The 19,441-nt window shown below is 42.7% G+C and overlaps 1 protein-coding gene across 1 annotated transcript in view; it reads right to left on the minus strand.

Moving 5' to 3' along the window:
* Cfap100 (cilia and flagella associated protein 100) overlaps positions 1-19,441 on the minus strand; it is a 58,198-nt gene that overhangs the window by 10,469 nt on the left and 28,288 nt on the right. The window contains exons 10-13 of the mRNA XM_004854153.3: positions 19,237-19,278; positions 19,032-19,158; positions 16,415-16,472; positions 16,177-16,328 (exon numbers count right to left, since the gene is read on the minus strand). Of these exons, the coding sequence (XP_004854210.2) occupies positions 16,177-16,328; positions 16,415-16,472; positions 19,032-19,158; positions 19,237-19,278 (379 nt within the window). The remainder of the gene's footprint in view (positions 1-16,176; positions 16,329-16,414; positions 16,473-19,031; positions 19,159-19,236; positions 19,279-19,441) is intronic.

Consider the following 19,441-nt stretch of genomic DNA (forward strand, 5'->3'; position numbering starts at 1 on the left):
AACTAACAATGAAATAATACAACTGAACCAAGCTATTGAACAAATAGACTTAATAGATGTTTACAGAGTGTTCCACCCCACCAAATTAGAATACACATTCTTCTCAGCTGCACATGGGTCATTCTCCAAAATAGACCACATGCTAGCTCATAGGACACGTTTAAGTAAATGTAAAAGAATTGAAGTTACCCCCTGTATATTATCAGACCATAGTTCAATAAAATTGGAGATCAATAACATAAGAAAACGCAAAACCCCCACAAACACATGGAAATTGAATAACACTCTCCTGAACAACCACACAGAGGAAATTAAAGAAGAAATCAGTTTCTACAAGTAAATGATAATGCCAGTACAACATACAGGAATCTATGGCACACAATGAAAGCTGTTCTATGAGGGAAATTCACAGCAGTGAATGCCCATATTAGGAAAACAGACAGAGCTGAGATAAATAACCTAATGCAGAACCTAAAGCTCCTAGAAAAAGAAGAGCATAACAAACTCAAAGCTCAAAGAAGAGAGGAAATTAATAAAGATCAGAGCAGAAAACAATGCAATGGAGACTAAGAGAATGATACAAAAAATCAATGAATGAAAGAGTTGGTTCTTTGAACAAATAAATAAAATCGATGAACCTTTAGCCAACCTTATCAAAAAAAGGAAAGAAAAGGCTCAAATACATGCAATTAAGAATGAAAAAGTTGAAGTCACAACAGATCCAGCAGAAATCCAGAGGATCATCAATACCTACTTTGAGAACCTGTACTCTAATAAAATGGAAAACACAGACGAAATGGACAGGTTCCTAGATACATACAAACTGCCAAAGTTAAATGAAGAAGATATAGAAATTCTAAAAACCCCAAGTACAATGAGTGAAATTGAAAATGTAATACAAAATTTACCAACAAAGCAAAGTCCAGGTCCTCATGACTTCACTGCTGAATTCTGCAAGACATTTAGAGAAGAACTATTGCCATTACTCTTTAAACTCATCAAGGAAATTGAAAGAGAAGCAGTATTTCCAAATTCATTCCTGGAAGCAAGTGTTACTTTGATTCCAAAACCAGGGAAAGACCCAACATAAAAAGAGAACTACAGACCAATCTCCCTAATGTACATAGATGCAAACATCCTCAACAAGATATTGACAAAGTACAGAGGGTCATCAAGAATATCATACACCCTGATCAAGTCAGATTTATCCCAGCAATGCAAGGATAGTTCAACATACTTAAATCAATAAATGTAATACACTATATTAACAGAGTCAAGGGAAAAACCATATGATCATCTCAATAGATGCAGAAAAAGCATTTGACAAAATCCAACAACCATTCATGATAAAAACCCTACAGAAAATTGGAATAGAAGGTCTTTATCTCAACCCAATTAAGGCTATCTATGAAAACCAACATCATACTAAATGGTCAAAAATTGAAAACTTTCACACTAAAATCAGGAACAAGACAAGGATGCCCACTATCACCACTCCTGATCAATATAGTTCTGGAAACATTAGCCACAGCAATTAGCAAACAGAAAGAAATAAACCGTCATTATTTGCTGATGATATGATACTTTACATAGAAGATCCAAAAAACTCTGCCAAAAGACTTCTAGACTTAATTGATAGATTCAGTAGAGTAGCTGTATACAAGGTCAACACTCAAAAATCAATAGCCTTCTTGTACACAAATAGCAGACTCACCAAGAGAGAAATTAGGGAAACAATTCCTTTTACAATAGCATCCAAAAAAATGAAATATCTAGGAATCAATCTAACAAAGAAAGCAAAAGACCTCTACACTGAAAACTACAGCACTCTGAAAAAAGAGATTGAAGAGCATACAAGAAAATGGAAAGACATCTCTTGCTCCTAGGTAGGAAGAACCAATATAGTGAAAATGACCATACTTCCAAAACTACTATATAGATTCAATCTAATGCCGATTGAAATTCAAACAATATACTTCACAGAACTAGAGAAAACAATCCAAAAATTCATTTGGAACCAGAAGAGACCTGAATAGCAAAAGCAATGCTAAGCAACAGTGACATGGCAGGGGGTATCACAATCTCCAACTTGAAACTATACTACAAAGCTACTGTGATAAAAACACCATGGTACCGGCAAAGAAACAGACCTGAGGATCAGTGGAGTAGATTGGAAGATGCAGAAGCAACTCCAGACATACTCAGCCATGTCTTCTTTGACAAAGGAGCCAACCACCCTCATTGGAGGAAAGATAGCCTCTTTAACAAACGGTGTTGGAAAAACTGGATTTCAACCTGCCAAAGACTAGACCCATACTTATCACCATGCACTGAACTAAGATCAAAGTGGATTAAAGATCTAAATATTAAAACAAAAACACTAAATTTGCTGAAAGGTAAATTAGGTAGAACTCTTGAAGACATTGGCATAGGAAAAGACTTTATGAACAAAACCTCAGTAGCACAGGAACTAGTACAAAAAATCAACAACTGGGATCTCATCTTATTAAAAAGCTTCTGTGCTGCAAGAGAAACCACCAACAGAGCTAAGAGACAACCTACAATGTGGGAAAAATTTTTTAGCAGCTGTATCTCAGACAAAGAACTACTATCTAGAATATATAAAGAACTGAATAAAATCAGAGCCCCCAAATTCAAAGACCCAATTCAAAAATGGGCATCTGAAATGAACAGACATTTCTCAGAGAAAGAATTAAAAGCAGCAAATAAATATATGAAAAAATGTTCAACATCCTGGTCATTTGAGAGATGCAGATGAAAACAACCCTGAGTTTTCACCTCACCCCAGAAAGAATGGCTGCTATCAAGAAATCAACCAATAACAAATGCTGACTGGGTTGTGGGGAGAAAGGAACCCTTCTCCTTTGCTGGTGGAAGTGCAGGCTGGTGCAACCACTGTGGAAATCAGTATGGTGATACCACAAAGAACTAGGACTAAAGGTCCCATTTGATGCAGATTTGGGAATCTTCCCCAAACAATTAAAAGAATCATACCACAATGATATATGTGCACCCATGTTTATAGCAGCACAGTTTGTAATAGCTAAAGCTTGGAAGCAGCCCAAGTGCCCATCAACTGGAAACTGTATAAAGAAGATGTGGTTTTTTAATTAAACGGAGTATTACTCAGCCATAAATAACGAAAACCTAGAGTCATTTAAAGCTAAATGGATGCATATCAAGGCAGTACTCTTAAGTGAAATAAATAGGACCCACATGTGTAAATACTGAACAGTTTCTCCAGTGTGAGAAACTGGTAGTGTAAATAAGGTTTAAAATGATTAAAATGAATAATTGATCATTTGAAATAGGAAAAAATGTCCAAAGGCATAGGAATGATTGGAGGGGAAGGGGAAAGGAAAGAAGGGAAAGGAAAATTATCAGAAAAGACAAAAAAATGGAAATGATGTCTGTGTAAATAGGGAAGGGTAGAGGAGTGAATGGTGCACAGGAAATGGGGAAAAAATAAGAACCAGGACACATCATGTACAGGTACAAGCACCCAATGATAAATGTAAACGTATTGTATACCTTAAATGTACCAATAAAAGAACTTAAGAATAAAAAAATAAACAATATATAAAAGATGGGGAAGTAGGGTCTAGGTGAAATTACACTAGCTATGATTTAGTAATTGTGGAAGCTGGTGATGGAACTTGGGATCTGCTATACCATTCCATGTTTTTATGTTTGTATGTTTGACATTTCCTCAGCTGTTGGCCTGAATTGGAAAAGTTATAAAATATGTCCTTAATGATAATAGGAAGGAAGATCTCTTTAAAAATACCTGGGAACATCTAACCAGAAAATTTTCTATGCTTTTTTTTTAAGTAGTACCATTAGACATGTATAAAGGTCATATAAGAGACCAAGATAAACAGTTACTATATTCCTACCTAAACAGCAACAACAACTAGAAATAATATTAAATTAAAAACCTCACTCTCCAGCAAACTCAAGATAACTACTGCGCTAGCACTGACATTTAGGATTCTGGAGGACACACAGTGAGGCGCACATCCTTTCTGACTCCTTCATAGGTACCTGGTTTCATATTTTCCTTGCCCACTTCACCAGTTGCTCTAAACCTTTATGAAATGTGTCTCAGAGCAGGCTACTCTTCCTGCCTTCAGTGAGGTTCAGGAACCTATTGATCCACAGTCCCACTAGCTGCACTTCCAGTTCTCTCTGCCCTCATCTTTGGGATTCCTTCCACACATCACCTATATGTGTCCTACCTGGGCTCATTCCATCTCCTTGTCCTTTTCTTACAAGTTCTGGGAACTCCCCCAGCTTATTTTTGTCCTCCTCTTTATTATTATTTTTTCTTGAGCTACTAGGGATAGAACTTAGAGTCATGCAGATGATAAGCAACATCTCCACTCCTTTTTTGTATTTTTATTTTGAGAAGGGTCACACTAAATTGCCCAGGCTGGCCTTAAGCTTGGGATCCTCCTGCTTTAGCATCCTAAATACAGTGGTACCTTGGTTCACGAACTTAACTCCATGATTCTGGTCCCAGAATTTGTTTCATGATTCTGGTTGCAGCCAAATTGCCAGCATAGTACATATATACTTGAAATTTGGTTGCAAATATAATTGTGGAACAAATTCTGCAGCCAGAATCATGGAAAGAATTAAGTTCATGAATGGAAGTTCCACTGTAGCTAGGATTACAGGCATGTGAAGGCCAACCTTCACTGTCCTCTGATGACCTCATGTTTGACTTTCTTCAGTCTTCTCATGATCTTAACGCCTGGGGCTTTTCTGCAGTCCATCAAAGTGACCCATCAGATTTATAGAATGAAGGGATCAGATACTATGGCACACAGTTGCGGTCCCAGCACTGAGGAAGGAAGAATCATTTGATTCCAGGTGGCAGGGATGTACCATCTAAGAGGAATTGAAACATGTCTTCTTACATTGGCATAGGAAAAGTCTTCATGAACAAAACCTCAGCAGCACAGGAACTAGCAGAAAGAATCAACACCTGGGATCTCATCTTATTAAAAAGCTTCTGCACTGCAAAAGAAACCACCAACAGAGCTAACAGATAACCTACAATATGGGAAAAATTTTTTAGAAGCTGTACCTCAGACAAAGGACTACTATCTAGAATATATAAAGAATTGAAAAAAATCAGACCGCCCCTCAAATTCAAAGACCCAATTCAAAAATGGGCATCCAAAATGAACAGACATTTCTCAGACAAAGAAGTAAAAGCAGCAAATAAATATATGAAAAAATGTTCAACATCACTCGTCATTTGAGAGATGCAGACAAAAACAACCCTGAGATTCCACCTCACCCCAGAAAGAACGGCTGCTATCAAGAAATCAACCAATAACAAATGCTGGCAGGGTTGTGGGCGAAAGGAACCCTTCTCCATTGTTGGTGGGAGTGCAGACTGGTGCAACCACTGTGGAAGTCAGAATGGAGATACCTCAAAGAACTAGGACTAGAGGTCCCATTTGACCCAGCTATTCCCCTGCTGGGTATCTTCCCAAAAGAATTAAAAGAATCATACCACAGTGATATATGTGCACCCATGTTCATAGTGGCACAGTTTGTAATAGCTAAAGCTTGGAAGCAGCCCAAGTGCCCATCAACTGGAAACTGGATAAAGAAAATGTGATTTTTTAATAAAATGGAGTACTACTGAGCCATAAAGAACGAGAGCCTAGAGTCAATTATAGCTAAATGGATGCATATCGAGGCCATACTCTTAAGTGAAATAAATAGGACACACATGTGTAAATACCAAATAGTTTCTCTAGTGTGAGAAACTGATAGTGTAAACAAGGGTTAAAATGATTAAAATGAATAATTGATCATTTGAGATAGGAAAAAAGGTCCAAAAACGAAGGAGTGAAGGGAGGCGAAGGGGAAAGGAAAAGAGGGAAAGGAAAAACTATGAGAAAAGAAAAAGAAAAAGGAAATGAAATCTATGTAAATAGGGAAGGTTGGAGGGGGTGAAGGGTGCACAGGTAATGGGGAAAAAAATAAGAAGCAAGATATATCACGTACAGGTACAAACACCCAATGATAAATGTAAACGAATTGTATACCTAAAATGTACCAATAAAAGAACTAAAAAAAAAAGAAATATGTCTTCTTTAATTCATGTAGTATTTACATTTACTTAAATTTTTACACTTATCCTCTTAATGAATCTACTTTTCCAATTTTCTTGGGGAAATTTTCCTGGAAGTCACCATGAGTCCAGTGCCAGAAACTTAAGATGTATTGTACTGTTTTCCTTGAATGTTGAGCTGGACCCTGGGGAAAGGCTGATGTGACAGTCCAGTTTTCTCCTGAGCTGTGGAATCTCAGCTGTGTTTTCATATCTGGGTGGCAGCCACAGGCTTCGAATGCCTAGCAGGACTCCCCAAGACAGCCCTCCCAATGCTCTCTGCTCTTTCACAGACTAATGCCAGTGAAAGGTTTCTGCTGGTTGTGACACATCTTTTGTGCTCCAGTGCTCACCACTTCATGAAGCTGAACCTACCTACAGCCTGTGCTCACTAGTCAGTAGGAAGGGTGGGCTTCTGCTGGATCTCATCCTCCATATTTTCTGACTTTCTGATTGGGCTGGCTCTTCCTGAAGGAAGCCAACAGCTTTGTAGTTTCTAGGAAATGGTTCCAATTTAAGTTCTCTTTTTTTATCCCTTGCTTATTGTGGCAGAGTTCAGTGTTCCTTGAGCCTTCTGCTAACCCTCCTCCTCTTGGTCCCTGTCATGCCCACACTCACTCTGGCTACTGATGAAGCACAGAATGCACTGGTATCTGAAGTTATCTTGGCCAAGTTCTGGGACACCTGTGTTTTCTTCTGAGTCCCAGATGCCATCTTTCTGGGTCCTTTGGCTTGCTGGGAGGGGCCAGGGAGTAAGCACAGCAAGGATAGCAGAGAGCAGGCCAGACTCAGTGGAGGCAAGTGAGGCATACAGGGCTATAATCCAGGGAAGCACCTACTGTAGTGGTGCACAAGAGCCCTTGTTCTCCCTGTCAGAGAATGAAAGGATGCTCTGTCCTCTTGACCAAAGAAGCACGAGAGAAGCTCATGCTATGACTGTTAGGCACCTTCACTCTGTCCAAAGGCAGGTGACAACACCTTAGAAAGTCCTAAGTTTGTCAAGAATGTATAATTTATATATCATAAAATATAACCATTTTATGTATACAGTTGAATGAAGTTTGACAAACATATACCTGTGTAAGCACCAACACAATTAAGACAGAACATTGTCATCACTTCAGAAACTTCCTCATGCCCATTTTAGTGGATTCCGCCCCTTCAACAGCCACAAGAGTCCAGTGGACTGATGGCTGTCACTGCAGGTTGTCTCTATGGTAGGCAGACTAAGATCCCAGTATCACCTGCCTCCTGTTATTTACCTCTTTGAGCATGCTGAGCCTAGTAACTTGACTCCAACTAATGCAACACAAGATGAAATTGTTAGCACACAAAGGTTTGGTCTGCTCACTACATGACAGAGGCCAGTTAGTTGAGAGGCAAGGATGGTAGGAAAAGAATTGTATAATGGTGAGCTGATCGCAAGATGAGAGACCAGCTAAAGGACCATCTTGCCTGGGAGCTGATTTAGGAGTGGTGTATATACAGGTGGCTGATGGGTAATTGCAGACCAGTGGGTGGCTTCTCACTGATGAAGGATCCAGGTTTCTTGCCAGATGATGCATACTTGATCTTAATCACCTAGCCATAAGACATTTTTCAGTTCTGCCAATGTCAAGAAAACCAGTGTTATGTCATTATGTTTTCAGGCTATTCCTGTTACTGATTTAGTATACCTACCCCACAGTTCCTGACATTACACAACAGACAGGGTAGAGGAGATAGCTGCCCAGTGAAGAAAGACAAGGGTCAGGTGAAGTAAAAAATGGAACTAGGTTCACATGGCTTCAGTACTCCACTATCAGATGTCTATTCCACAACTCCGTGGGATTTAGGTCAGATCTGGATACTTCCTGCTGAATGAAGACATCAAAAGGAAAAATGAAATGGAACAACCAGCTTTGATAGGAAAAATAGCTTCTGCTGCCTCTTCTTAGGATGGATTTGATACTGATAGCTGTTTGGTGACAGATGTACTACTGTCAAAAAGCATAATCAAAGTAAACCCCATTCTCATAGATAGCTAATCAAATATCATCCTCATACTAAAGTTGTTAGAATCAGTGCAGCTACTCAAAAAGATAGTGATTATTCACTGTAGAGGACATCAGCACAGTGACGGGGAATCATGAAGGGAAAAAAACAAAGCTGAAGCCAGATGTAGTAGCACACAACTATAATCCCAGCACTCAGGAGGCTGAGGCAGGAGGACTGCTGTGAGTTTGAGGCCAGCCTAGGCTATAAAATGAATCCAAGGCCAGTCTGAACTACATAGTGAGACCCTGTCCCTGTCTCAAACAAAACAAAACAAAAACAGAGCTGATATAGCCACCAAGGAGGCCACACAAAAAAGTGGTATTTTGTTAATGGCCCTGCTTCCTGCACCCACTAAACCCTTGAGCTATCAACTAGTATGCTCTGAAAAAGCAAGGGAAGGGGCTGTAAAATAGGGATTTACAAAGAGCAATACCCTGGATGGTCTGAAAACCAGCATAGACTGCTGTTGTTTCCTAAAGCAATGGCCATTGTGGTTCCTAAGGAAGCTCACAGAGGGAAACAAGTGGTATACAACTGGCTTATACAATTTATGACTACCCTACACTTACCCGAAATAGTACAATTGGCTACACAGAGCTGCCATTTATATCAAACTAATAACTCCCAGAACAGACCACCCTCAAGACCAAATATTAAGACCTGCACAGATTAAGGGGGCCTACTCAGAAAATTGGCAAGTTTACTGTCCTGCCCTGGACCCCTAGAAACTTTAGGTATCTCCTGGTAATTACAAATACTTTATCAGGTTGTGTAAAAGTCTCTGCTGGATTGAAACCATTACTGAAATAACCCCAAATCTTTACAAGAGATTATCCCCCAGTATGGACACCCTAGGACCCTACAAAGTGATAATGGACCAGCATTTGTGGCTCACATGACTGAAAAGATAGCCCAGGGTTTGGTTATTTTCTGGAAACGCCATACTGCTTGGATACAATACTCATCAGGAAAGGTTGAAAAAAACCAATCAAACTTGCAAAACGACATTATCTAAACTTTGTTAGGAGACCTAAGAAAATTGGTTAAAGCTCCTGCTTATAGCCCTTCTCAGAATGAGAAGGGCTCCCTGGAAAGACCAAACTGAGCATACTTCACCTCAGGTACACCTATTCCACATCTTCGACCAGGTCAAACTTAAACCCACTTAAAATAAAACAATTAAGGTATGCCATAAAGTAAATTTTTGGGCCCTTTCCTGAGCCCTTATAACATATGGAAGTCAGGTCAGGCCATTCCCAATGGATTTGCTTCTACAGCTCTTACATTCCTGGGTGATTGAATATGCTTAAAAATTTTAAAAGATCAAGGCCCAGAAAAACAACTATCCCCCAAATGGGTGGGCCTATATCTGGTAATCTTTTTTTTAAGATTTAAAAAATCTTTTTATCTTATAGTATATCATATTAACAAACTAAAATCAACATTCATACAACTCTGTGCTTAATTTTGAAATCTCAGATAAATAAATCAATTTCTCAAAAAGCATAAACTACAAAAATTCATCCAAAAGGAAATAAATCACCTGAATTGCCCTACAACTTCTCAAGAAATCAGATATTTAGTCTAAAATTTCTTTCCAAAAATACAAGAATACTTCATAATGCATAATACAGTGTTATTCAGGTAACAAAATCAGACAAAGACCACACACACAAAAAATCTATACACCAGTACCCTTGAGGAATACAGATGCAAAACTCCTCAAAAAATTTAGCTAAACAACCCCACCAATATACAAAATTAAGGCACCTCAATCAAGTGGGATTTACTCTGGGAATGCAAAGCTTTTCAAAAATTAAAAAAAAAATCAATTAATGTAACTCACCACACTAAATGACTACAGAAAAAATTTACATAACTATATAAATAACAGAAAAAGCCTGAAAAGATATGACACCCACTCAAAACAAAACTTTTGGCAAAGAAGAAACAGAAGTAATCCTCTTTAAACTGACAAAGGACATCCAGAAAATCCTACAGCTAACACTGAACTTGAGGAAAGACTGAATGTCCATCAGATCCAGGAACAGTCACCAAGCAGACCACTGTGGGACACCTAAGACCTTAGGTCTCTGTGTATCATGACACTGGTGCCCAGTTCTCATCATGGGCACTGCAAGAAATAATGACAGCACTTGTACCATATGAAAAACATTAAGCCAAATCATCATGGCAGACACTAGCTCATAACTGACCACACCCTCTTTTCCCACGAGACTGGATTATGAACAAAGGTGTTTCTCAATCTCTGCTTCAGAGTGAAGGGTTCATAGATCACTAAAACATTCTGATTTTAAAAAAAATTACCACTTTCTTACACTTGTCTTCCCCAAGACAGGTATGTACCCTTCCATTTCCCAGGAATCTCCTTTCTATGTGGATATTTCCATACATGCATTCCCAGAACACAGCAAACCCTAATCCAACCTACCTGTTGCCCATAAATGCCTCATCAATCAATAACACCAAGAGGAATGCACTCAAAGAACTCTTTCGTCCTTCAGGAAAATACTTAGTAAAGCCACCGAGCCCTCACAAAAACAAATGAGCCATTGGCCTCAGCATGGCAGGAATTGGGGCTACAACTCGATTTCACTGCTCCTTGGAGAGGGTTTATCATGAGGTCACCCTCCAAAATCTCTTGACCTATATGGAGACCTTAGCCTACAAGACAAGTGACACCCTTGCTAGACCCCAAACCTTACTAGATTCTTTGGTCAATGCCATTCTTGACAACCGGTTGGCCTTTGACTCCTGCTGGCAGAACAAGGCAAGCTATGTGTAGTCACTAATTCCTTGTGCTATATATGGATTAACAACTCAGGGCTAATTAAAAAGAACATTCAAGAAATTTATGCCCAGGCATATTGGCTACATTAAGTCAATATAAAGGACATTAACACAAGGAGTATGGGATATTATGTAGCAGTCTATTCCCAATCTCATTTGGTTCTTCCTTCTATTAGGATCTTTAGTGGCTATCATGTTCCTGCTCTTTGGACCATCCATCCTCAACTGACCAGTCTCTTTCATGAGCAAAAGTCTTGAGGTCAACAAACTTTAGATGGTCATTACTCAAAAATAGAAATAATGAGTTAGAGCCTGGTTACAATCAAACATACCTAAAACTAGCTAGGGAAATGTTTTGCTCCTCCCACCAAAGATATGTAATTCTAACAGGAAGTATTTCCAAATCTTCTTGACAATTGTGCCTCAACAGCCCTCAATAATGAGGAACAGAGCTGCTCACAGTGGCACATGGCTGTAAGTACTCTATGAAGCTAACGCAGGAGGATTGCAAGTTCAAGCCCAGCACAGGTAAATTGCTGAACACCTCCTTGTCCTATCAGCTTTGTTTGCTTTCAAATGCCACTTGCCTGTGAAAGTTAAAAAAATATATATATATATATATAATATATATATACACACACACAAATTTTGTAGCAAGGAGATACTGTGAATCAGTTCCAAGATTCTAGGTAAAAGTCCTGTTTCTACAGAGCACTCCATTAACCAAATGTCCCTGTCTCACAAAGAGGAATTGACTTAGATGGAAGGGGAAGTTTCTGGGTTGCACCTTAGCCTGCTCCATGTCGAATCCATGGACTTACCCAAAGCCATTGGTTCTCTACCATAAGGGTTACTTGGAGGCAGCCAGTGTCAGGATAGGAAAACAGAAGGGATAGCTCTCCAGGGCAAGAGGATTTGACAGCTGCTGGGAGATTACCCAAGGGACTGCCTGTCAAGGTCAGCTAACCACAGGTAGAGCCTCTACTCTCAGCTGAATCACCAAGTCTGTTACCATGTAAAAGCATGGTCTGGTCACCACACAAGCCAATTAATTGAAAGCCAAAGAGATGATAGAGAAAGAAAGTTAGTATGGTGAGCTAGCTGATCACAATGGAGGACCAGCCAAATGGACCATCTTGATGAAAGGTGATTTAGGAGCAGTTTATATAGGCTGGCAATGAATAATGGTGGACTAGTGCACATCTTCTCATAGGTGAAGGTTCTGGCCAGGTTATACACACCTGATCTTAATCACCTAGTCACACTGTTTTTCAGTTCTGCCAATCTCAAGAAAAACTGATTATTTTTTGTCCAAAATTATCATTTCCTCATGTTATTCCTGTTGCTGGTTAGTTTGCCTATGTGCAGTTCCTTACATTCTGCAATAGATATCCTACAGGGGATAGCTGTGCAGAGAAGACCGACAAAGATCAGATGAAGTTATATATGGAGGTGGTCATGTTAAGGGAAAAAGAGACAGATCTTGGTCTTATTGCTCAGTTTCAGGATGTCACTTCTTTTTTTTTTTTTTAAACTTCAGTGCTCCCTCAGGAGCATTTTAATGCCTCCTATCCCCGTGCGCCCTTGGTGTTGGTCCCTAGCTTCAGGGTGCTGCAGAAAGAAGGACTGAAAGGAAGGACCTCTGCTCTCCTGTCTGCTTCGAGGGCCTCAGCCTTGGACCAGTGTGTATGCAGTTTCCGTGGACTCTTGCGCTTTCTTAGCCCTCCCAGAACCCCTCTGCCGGGTCTGTTGTGGTAAAGAGTGCTTCGCCCTCCTTTCCTTTCTCTCTGCCTATTGTTGCTTCAATGATGAGTCATGCAGGAGGTAGTAGTGTGTTAAGGGCGCGCTTGTGCGTTCCCCCGGCACAGGCGCGCCTACAGCTCGTGTAAGGATGTCACTTCTATAATTAGGTTACAGCAGATTGCCACTCCATCTACTTAGAACTTTGAAGAAGCAAGCTCCTGTGTCACAAAGCCTGCCTAGTAAATGTCTGAGGGTGACCTTTAACCAATAACCAGTGAAAAACAATCCTGTTAACAGCTCCATGAGTGTGCTTGGAAGCAGATCTTTCCTCTGTGGAGGCTTCAGATGAGTGTGGTCCAGCCACCGTAAGGATAGCAGTCTGTGAGGGCCCCCCTATGGAGGACAAAGCTAAACTGTGTCTGATTCCTGATCCAACAGTAGATAACCCACACAGGTGGTTATAAAACTTCAAGTTAATGACCTAGTAGGTATTCTTTGGTATTTGGCTTCTTTCTCTCAGCATCATGTGTATGTCCTTACCTGCGTTAATACTTCATTTTGTTTACTGCCAAATAGTCTTTCAAGGGCATAGTGCCTTGCTCATGTTCATGTCCTAATTCTTGGCACCTCTAATATGTTACTTGGCAAGGAGAAACCAAGATTGCAGGTGGCCTTGAGGTTTCTAATCGGCTGACCTTGAAGGTCAAGATTGTGGGCCTCCTGTAATCTCAGGCCTGAGTCCTTATAAATAGAGGGAGGAGACTGGTAAGAGAAATAATAATGATGTAACATGAGAAATGTTCATCTGATGGATGCTGGCTGGAAGATGATAGGGGCCAGGGAATCTCTTGGCCTCTAGAAGCCAGAAAAAGCAAGAAATGCATTTTAGGCTGGAAGGATAGCTCAGTGATAGAGTATATGCTTAGCATACATGAAGCCCTGAGTTTGATCCTCAGCACCTACAAAAAAAGTATATCAAGCACAACAGTAAAACAAAACAAAACAAAATGCATTTAACCCTAAACAAAAGAATAAAAGAAATACGTTCTCCCCTAGAGCCTCCAGGATAGAACACAGTCCTGCCAACACTTTAATTTTAACCCAGTGAAACTTATTTCATAATTCTGACCTGCAGAACTATAAGAGAATAACTAAATGTTGTTTTAAGCTACTTAGTTTGTAGCAGTTTGTTACAGCAACAACCAAAACCTAGTGGTACAGATAGAATACATTTTGCTTGTCCACCCACTTGCTGCTGGATATGTGGGTTGTGTCCAGTTTTTAGCTATTTTGAATAATGCGTAGTGAGCACTCCTGTGATTGTGTGTGTATACTATTTCTAACACAGTCACACTTTTTTCCAATGTTTGAGGATTTTTGTATCTATGTTGATGAGAGAGATTTTTATGTACTTTTTCTTTCCTAATGTTTTTGCTTAGTTTTGGTATTGGGGTCATGCTGGCCTCATAGAATGAGTTAGGAAGTATTCCTTCTGCTATCTTCTGAAAAAAGAGAATTATTGAGAATTGACATAATTTCTTCCTTACATATTTTGTATAACTCACTAGTAAACCCATCTGGGCCTGGGAATTTCCTTTGTGGAACGTTATTAATTATTGTTTCAATTTCTTTAATAGATATAGGGCTATTTGAGTTGTCTATTTGTTTTATACTTTTCAAACATTGTATTTTGATGGTTTTCTGAGAAGAGGTGATTGAGTTCATGGGAGTTAAATGCACATGGGTTGCGACTCCTCTGAAAACCAAATATTAGTGCTCTGAGAGATGGCACAGCTGCCTGAAACCAGCTCCTGGATATCACATCCAGCATTCTACTGTGAGGTACGTGGGCCTGTGTGTACATGCATGCATGTGTGCATGATGGGGGAGAGATCTGCCTTCTCAACAGGTTCTCTGGGAATCTAGCAAGTTTCCTTTCTCTCTCAAGCTCTTTTTCTCTGTGTCTCTGACACCTCCCAGTTTTCCAGGGAACACCTTACCTGAGAGCTGGTATTTTCACATCCTGTTGGAAACTCCCAATCATCCTGAACCAATAGGACATAGGTTCTCAGAAACATGGCTCCCCCATGGAACATTGAAACCTCCATTGGTTCCCAACTCAGGGCTTCTGCACTTGCTATTCCCTCTGGCCGCAGCCCTCTTCCCCAGATCTTGGAATGACTGACTACTTTTCTATCCCTCAGGATGTTCCTGGACCACGACTTTTTCTTTTGGAAGCCTTCCTGACCTCTCTCATCTGCTGTCACCCTCCACTGCAGCCTCCTTTCTCATGTCACTCACTTTATCTTCTTTCTGAAACATATCAGTATCTCCAAATCATCTATGGGCCTGCTAGATCTATCGGCTGACATCTTATGTAAGCCCCATGGGGCAGGGCCTGTCTGGGCTAGGGCAGAGAGTGGCACCTTGCCTTACCTGTGCAGGAATTAGACCCAGATCTGACCCAGAAAAGATGCTCAGTATTTGAGGAGGTGAAGGCTACTTGCTTGGGCAAGCCTCACCTAGAGCCCAGCTTGCCTCTGCCCTGCCCAGTCCACCTGGTCCATGGAGTGGCTGCCTCTGGAGGAAGACTGGGATGGCTGGTGGCCACACCCAGCAGGAGGGATCCTAAGAGCCTCCTGGGAGCTCCAGGTGAGAGCTGGATACTACCTGCCTTCACTTGCTGCCCTCTGACTGGTCCTGGGGGCTGGGGTTTCCCCCAGAGCCCTAGCCCCTTGCCATGGACAAGCCTCCTTCCTCCATAATGCCCTTCTGCCATCTGTGACAGAGTTCCAGGTTTGTTCCTTATAGACCCCTGTCCAGCTCAACCTAGAACCACCTGTGAGATAGCACCGACTCACTGTGCCACGTCCCCCAGCTATGGCTGTGCCTCCTCTTATCCTCATTATCCTGCCAGCCCAGCAACAGTACGACACCCTTCACAACAATCCTAAGGGAACAGGATGGGAGGCTTGGCCTGTCCCAGTGTTGGGTGTGGACAGCTGACACTTCTCAGTGACCTGTGACTGCCCCATCCAGCCTCTAGCCCTGTCCAAGCTGACTACCTGAGTGCCCTTGGGACACAGCACATGGGCATTACCAAGGTCTAGGGGAAGGTCTGGGGCCAGGGTTCCCTCCAACGTACTGAGCAGGGCCTGTGAGATACCCAAGGAGCCTGGCATCAGCAGCAGAAGGCACCTGGATTGGGAGATCTTTTTGATGCCTCCCTATTGCCACAAACTGCTCCAGAATGGGGATCAATCAACCCATGTGGCTCCACTCTCCAACTCCTAGGTGGGCTCCAGGGCCCTGCTCTTGCCTCAGCCTTGCCAAGAGGACATGCCCTCTTCTAGGGCCAGGCCTGCAAGCAGTAGAGAAGGTTCCCAGGACAACAGTCAGGGAGGGGACCCATCCTGCTGCCTGCAACCTACATGCGGATCTGTGTGTTTTTCAGGATGAGTTTCAGCTCATCCAAGGTTTCTTCCATCTCCTGCATGTTCTGGATCAGTGACAGGTTTTGCTCTTCCAGCTCTGTGAAGACATCCAGGAGCTTCTGGGGCTCCGTGAAGTACAGTGGCAGCTCCTGTGAGAAGGCCGTGTGGGCAAGGGCCTGGGCTGGGGAGGTGGTGGGGTAAGGGGAGGAGGGATAGGCAGAACTGGGCCACTGACCTCTCCTTCACTGTCAGTGTCCTCCTGAGACTGGAGGGATGGGAGGGTAGAGCTTGACCTGCAAAGAGTTGGGGTCAGGGCTCCCTGGACCAGCCAGGGTGGCCCGAAGTAAGCAGCAGGCACAGAGACCTGTAGACATGGATGGAACATCTCCCTAATCCTTGTCCTCCCCACCAGTTTCCAGACATAGCACCAACCTGAATGGCTCCGCAGATGTCACACAGCAGACAGGGGACACTTTCAAGCTGCAATCAACAACTCTTACTCCTTACTGCACCCTAGAAGTCACTATGTCCCTGCCCTGTGAGCTTCTTCCCCTCTCTCTAGGTGTTGGCCCTACCTCAAGGCCTTTGCATCTGCATGAGTTGCCTCTCTCTCTGACCATTTGTTTTCTGAGAGCCACTTCTGAGGCCTTTCTTACCCCATCGTGGTCTTGGCACCTGCCCTTGACATTCCCACTTACAGTCATCATAGAACACACGAGACCACCTCCAGATGACCCTGAGCAGCACCTCACAGTGCCTCTCCTGGGCTAGGGTAGAGGGGCACAGTAAAGGTTGTGTGGGCTTTAATACTGACTGTGAGGCCCTAGACAGCTCCTTGGAAGGGTCCCCACCTCCACATATTTGCAAATCCTCCCTCATTTCCCCCAGCCTGGGACTTGGCCCAGGATGTGCAGGTCATTCTGGCTGAGGAATGGTCTGGGCTGGCTCCCTGCCAGGCTCTGAGCCACTTGAAGTGGAGGGGCATCAGTACAGGGCTTGGTAGGAGCCCCAAGAGGGCACCAAGGAGGGCTTCCCAGAAGAGAAACCATGACAAGAGCCTGGGCCTCCCATTGTACACACACTGATGCCCATTTTATAAGACAGGAATTTGAAGTATATCTCAGAAAGCCAGCTACCTGCTCAAGGCCACTGCTGGGGTACTGCTGACCTGGAAGATGCCTTTCTGAGAATTCACCTTCCAGAGGGATGTACCCTGAGCCAGGGCCCTGGTCTGGTGACTGGGAGTGGGCTAGACCAGTTATGAGCCTTGTGCAGCTCACAGCTTGCCCAAATGTATTCATTGTCCCTGGTCACTGGTTAATGGATGGAGCAGCCAGGATTCAAAGCCAGAACAATGTGATCCAGACCTGTCTTCTCAGTGACTCTCCCAACATAGAGCTTCAGAGCTGAGGGACAACCTAGGCAAAGGAAGCAGCATGGCATATCTAATCTCTTAGAACCTCTGTTCCCAAATACTGAAATAATTGTTCCCCAGCTGGGTCACAGGGGCGACAGTTCACATGCAGCACATGCCTGGCCCAGCCTCAGTGTTACCAGTGGTGGTCACCAACCTGCCTATGGTGTGGCATTCAGAGGCAGGTGGAGACAAAACCACAGGAAGGGGTCCAGGCAGTCACAGGCCAGGGAGGACAAGGAACAGGACATAGCAGGAATAAGCAGATATTCAGGCTTAGAGGTGGAGGGAGGGAGAGGAAGGGGAGGATGGGGAGGTCTATGGACCCACACCCACTTCTCCCCATCTGCACACCACTGCCTTCATCCAAGTGCATACATTGCAAAGCTTCCTAAGAAAACACAGCCAAGTATTTTAGTGACTTTTGGGTTGGTAAAGATTTCTTAAGCAAGGTGCAAAATGCACCAGTCTGAAGTTAAAAGAGTAAATTTACATTATTAAAATTAAGAATTCCTGTTCCTCAAAAGACAGCATTAGAAGAGTAGTAAGACAAGTCATAGACTGAGAGGAAATATTTGTCCTACATTTAATACAAAGGGCTACCACTTCACATATACAAGGAACTAACAGAGAACCATTAGAAAAAGACCAGTAATCTAATAAAAATGTACAGAAAATGGACACTTCACAAACAAAGATATATGAAAAGCCAATAAATATGAAATCTGTTCGTATTTATCATCAGATGAATGTCATTAAAACCATGAGAGAGCTGAGGGTATGGCTCAGTGGTAGAGCACTTGCCTGGCATGCTTGAGGCCCTAGATTCCATCCCCAGTGCCAAGCAGCAAGAAATAAACCATCCAGGATGCCACTTCACCCCTGTAGTACCATGTCTTTTAATTTTTGTATTTTTGATGCTCTGACATCTGGGTCCTTGCTGACTACAGGGGGACTCCTCCCCCAGGTTAGACAATTCCTAGAGATGGTAAATGATTCTGATTTATCCTGGGATATGCTTCTCCATCACAAACCCACCAGCTCTCCAGTGTCCAAGCCCTCCGGCACAGGGTTCTTGTATTAGGGCCACTTGTCTCCTGCCTTGATCTGGTGCCCTCCCCACGGATAGGACCAAACTACCAAGAACAGCACTATGCCTGACATTATTCAATTTGGCCTGTCTTCAGCCTGCTTCCTCACTTCAGCCACTCCTTCCTTGGAAACCACAATAAATATCCCATGCTCCTTGCTCCACCTTCTGACCTCTGACATTTCTCCTGTAACCCTACATGCTGTGCTGGCCCTCCTCTTGGGATTCTAAGGATCTTTTAGCAGCAGTCTTTTCTGGTTGGTTGGCTGTACTATTCCTGGGAACCATCAGGTAGTACTCCCTTCCCCAAGCCCCAGCTCTTTCCCAGGCCCCTGCAAGGCCACTCACCCTTTAGAGTCCAACCGGCTAGGCATGCTGGGCTGACTGGTAGGCTGGACACTGCTGCTGCTGGATGGGACCTGCCCCAGCCTCACTGCCTGAAGAAGCTTCCAGGGCTTCTTCAAGCCCTGAGCCTCTGGAGAAAGCAGGGTAATGGTTCCATGGGCCCTGGTCTGAGTTACAGGGCCCCTTCCAGCCTAGGACAGCCATGTACCTCTGGCCCACAGAGAGACCATCTTGCCCTTGCTCCCTGGTCCTAAAGAAACAAAGAAAGGATCCTAGTTGGCATCAGCTGTAATCTAGCTTCAGGTCTTGGGGCTCAGGCTCATTTGATTGTCCCTGCCTCAGAGGGAGGAAGGTGTTCCAGAGGAAAGTCCCTGGATTTGTTTGAGAAGTGGCCACCTCCCCATGCAAATGCT

The sequence above is a fragment of the Heterocephalus glaber genome, unplaced genomic scaffold (assembly GCF_053883595.1).
Source record: "Heterocephalus glaber isolate CG9 unplaced genomic scaffold, H.glaber_assembly_v1.0 deba00001472, whole genome shotgun sequence".
Lineage (NCBI taxonomy): Eukaryota > Metazoa > Chordata > Mammalia > Rodentia > Bathyergidae > Heterocephalus > Heterocephalus glaber.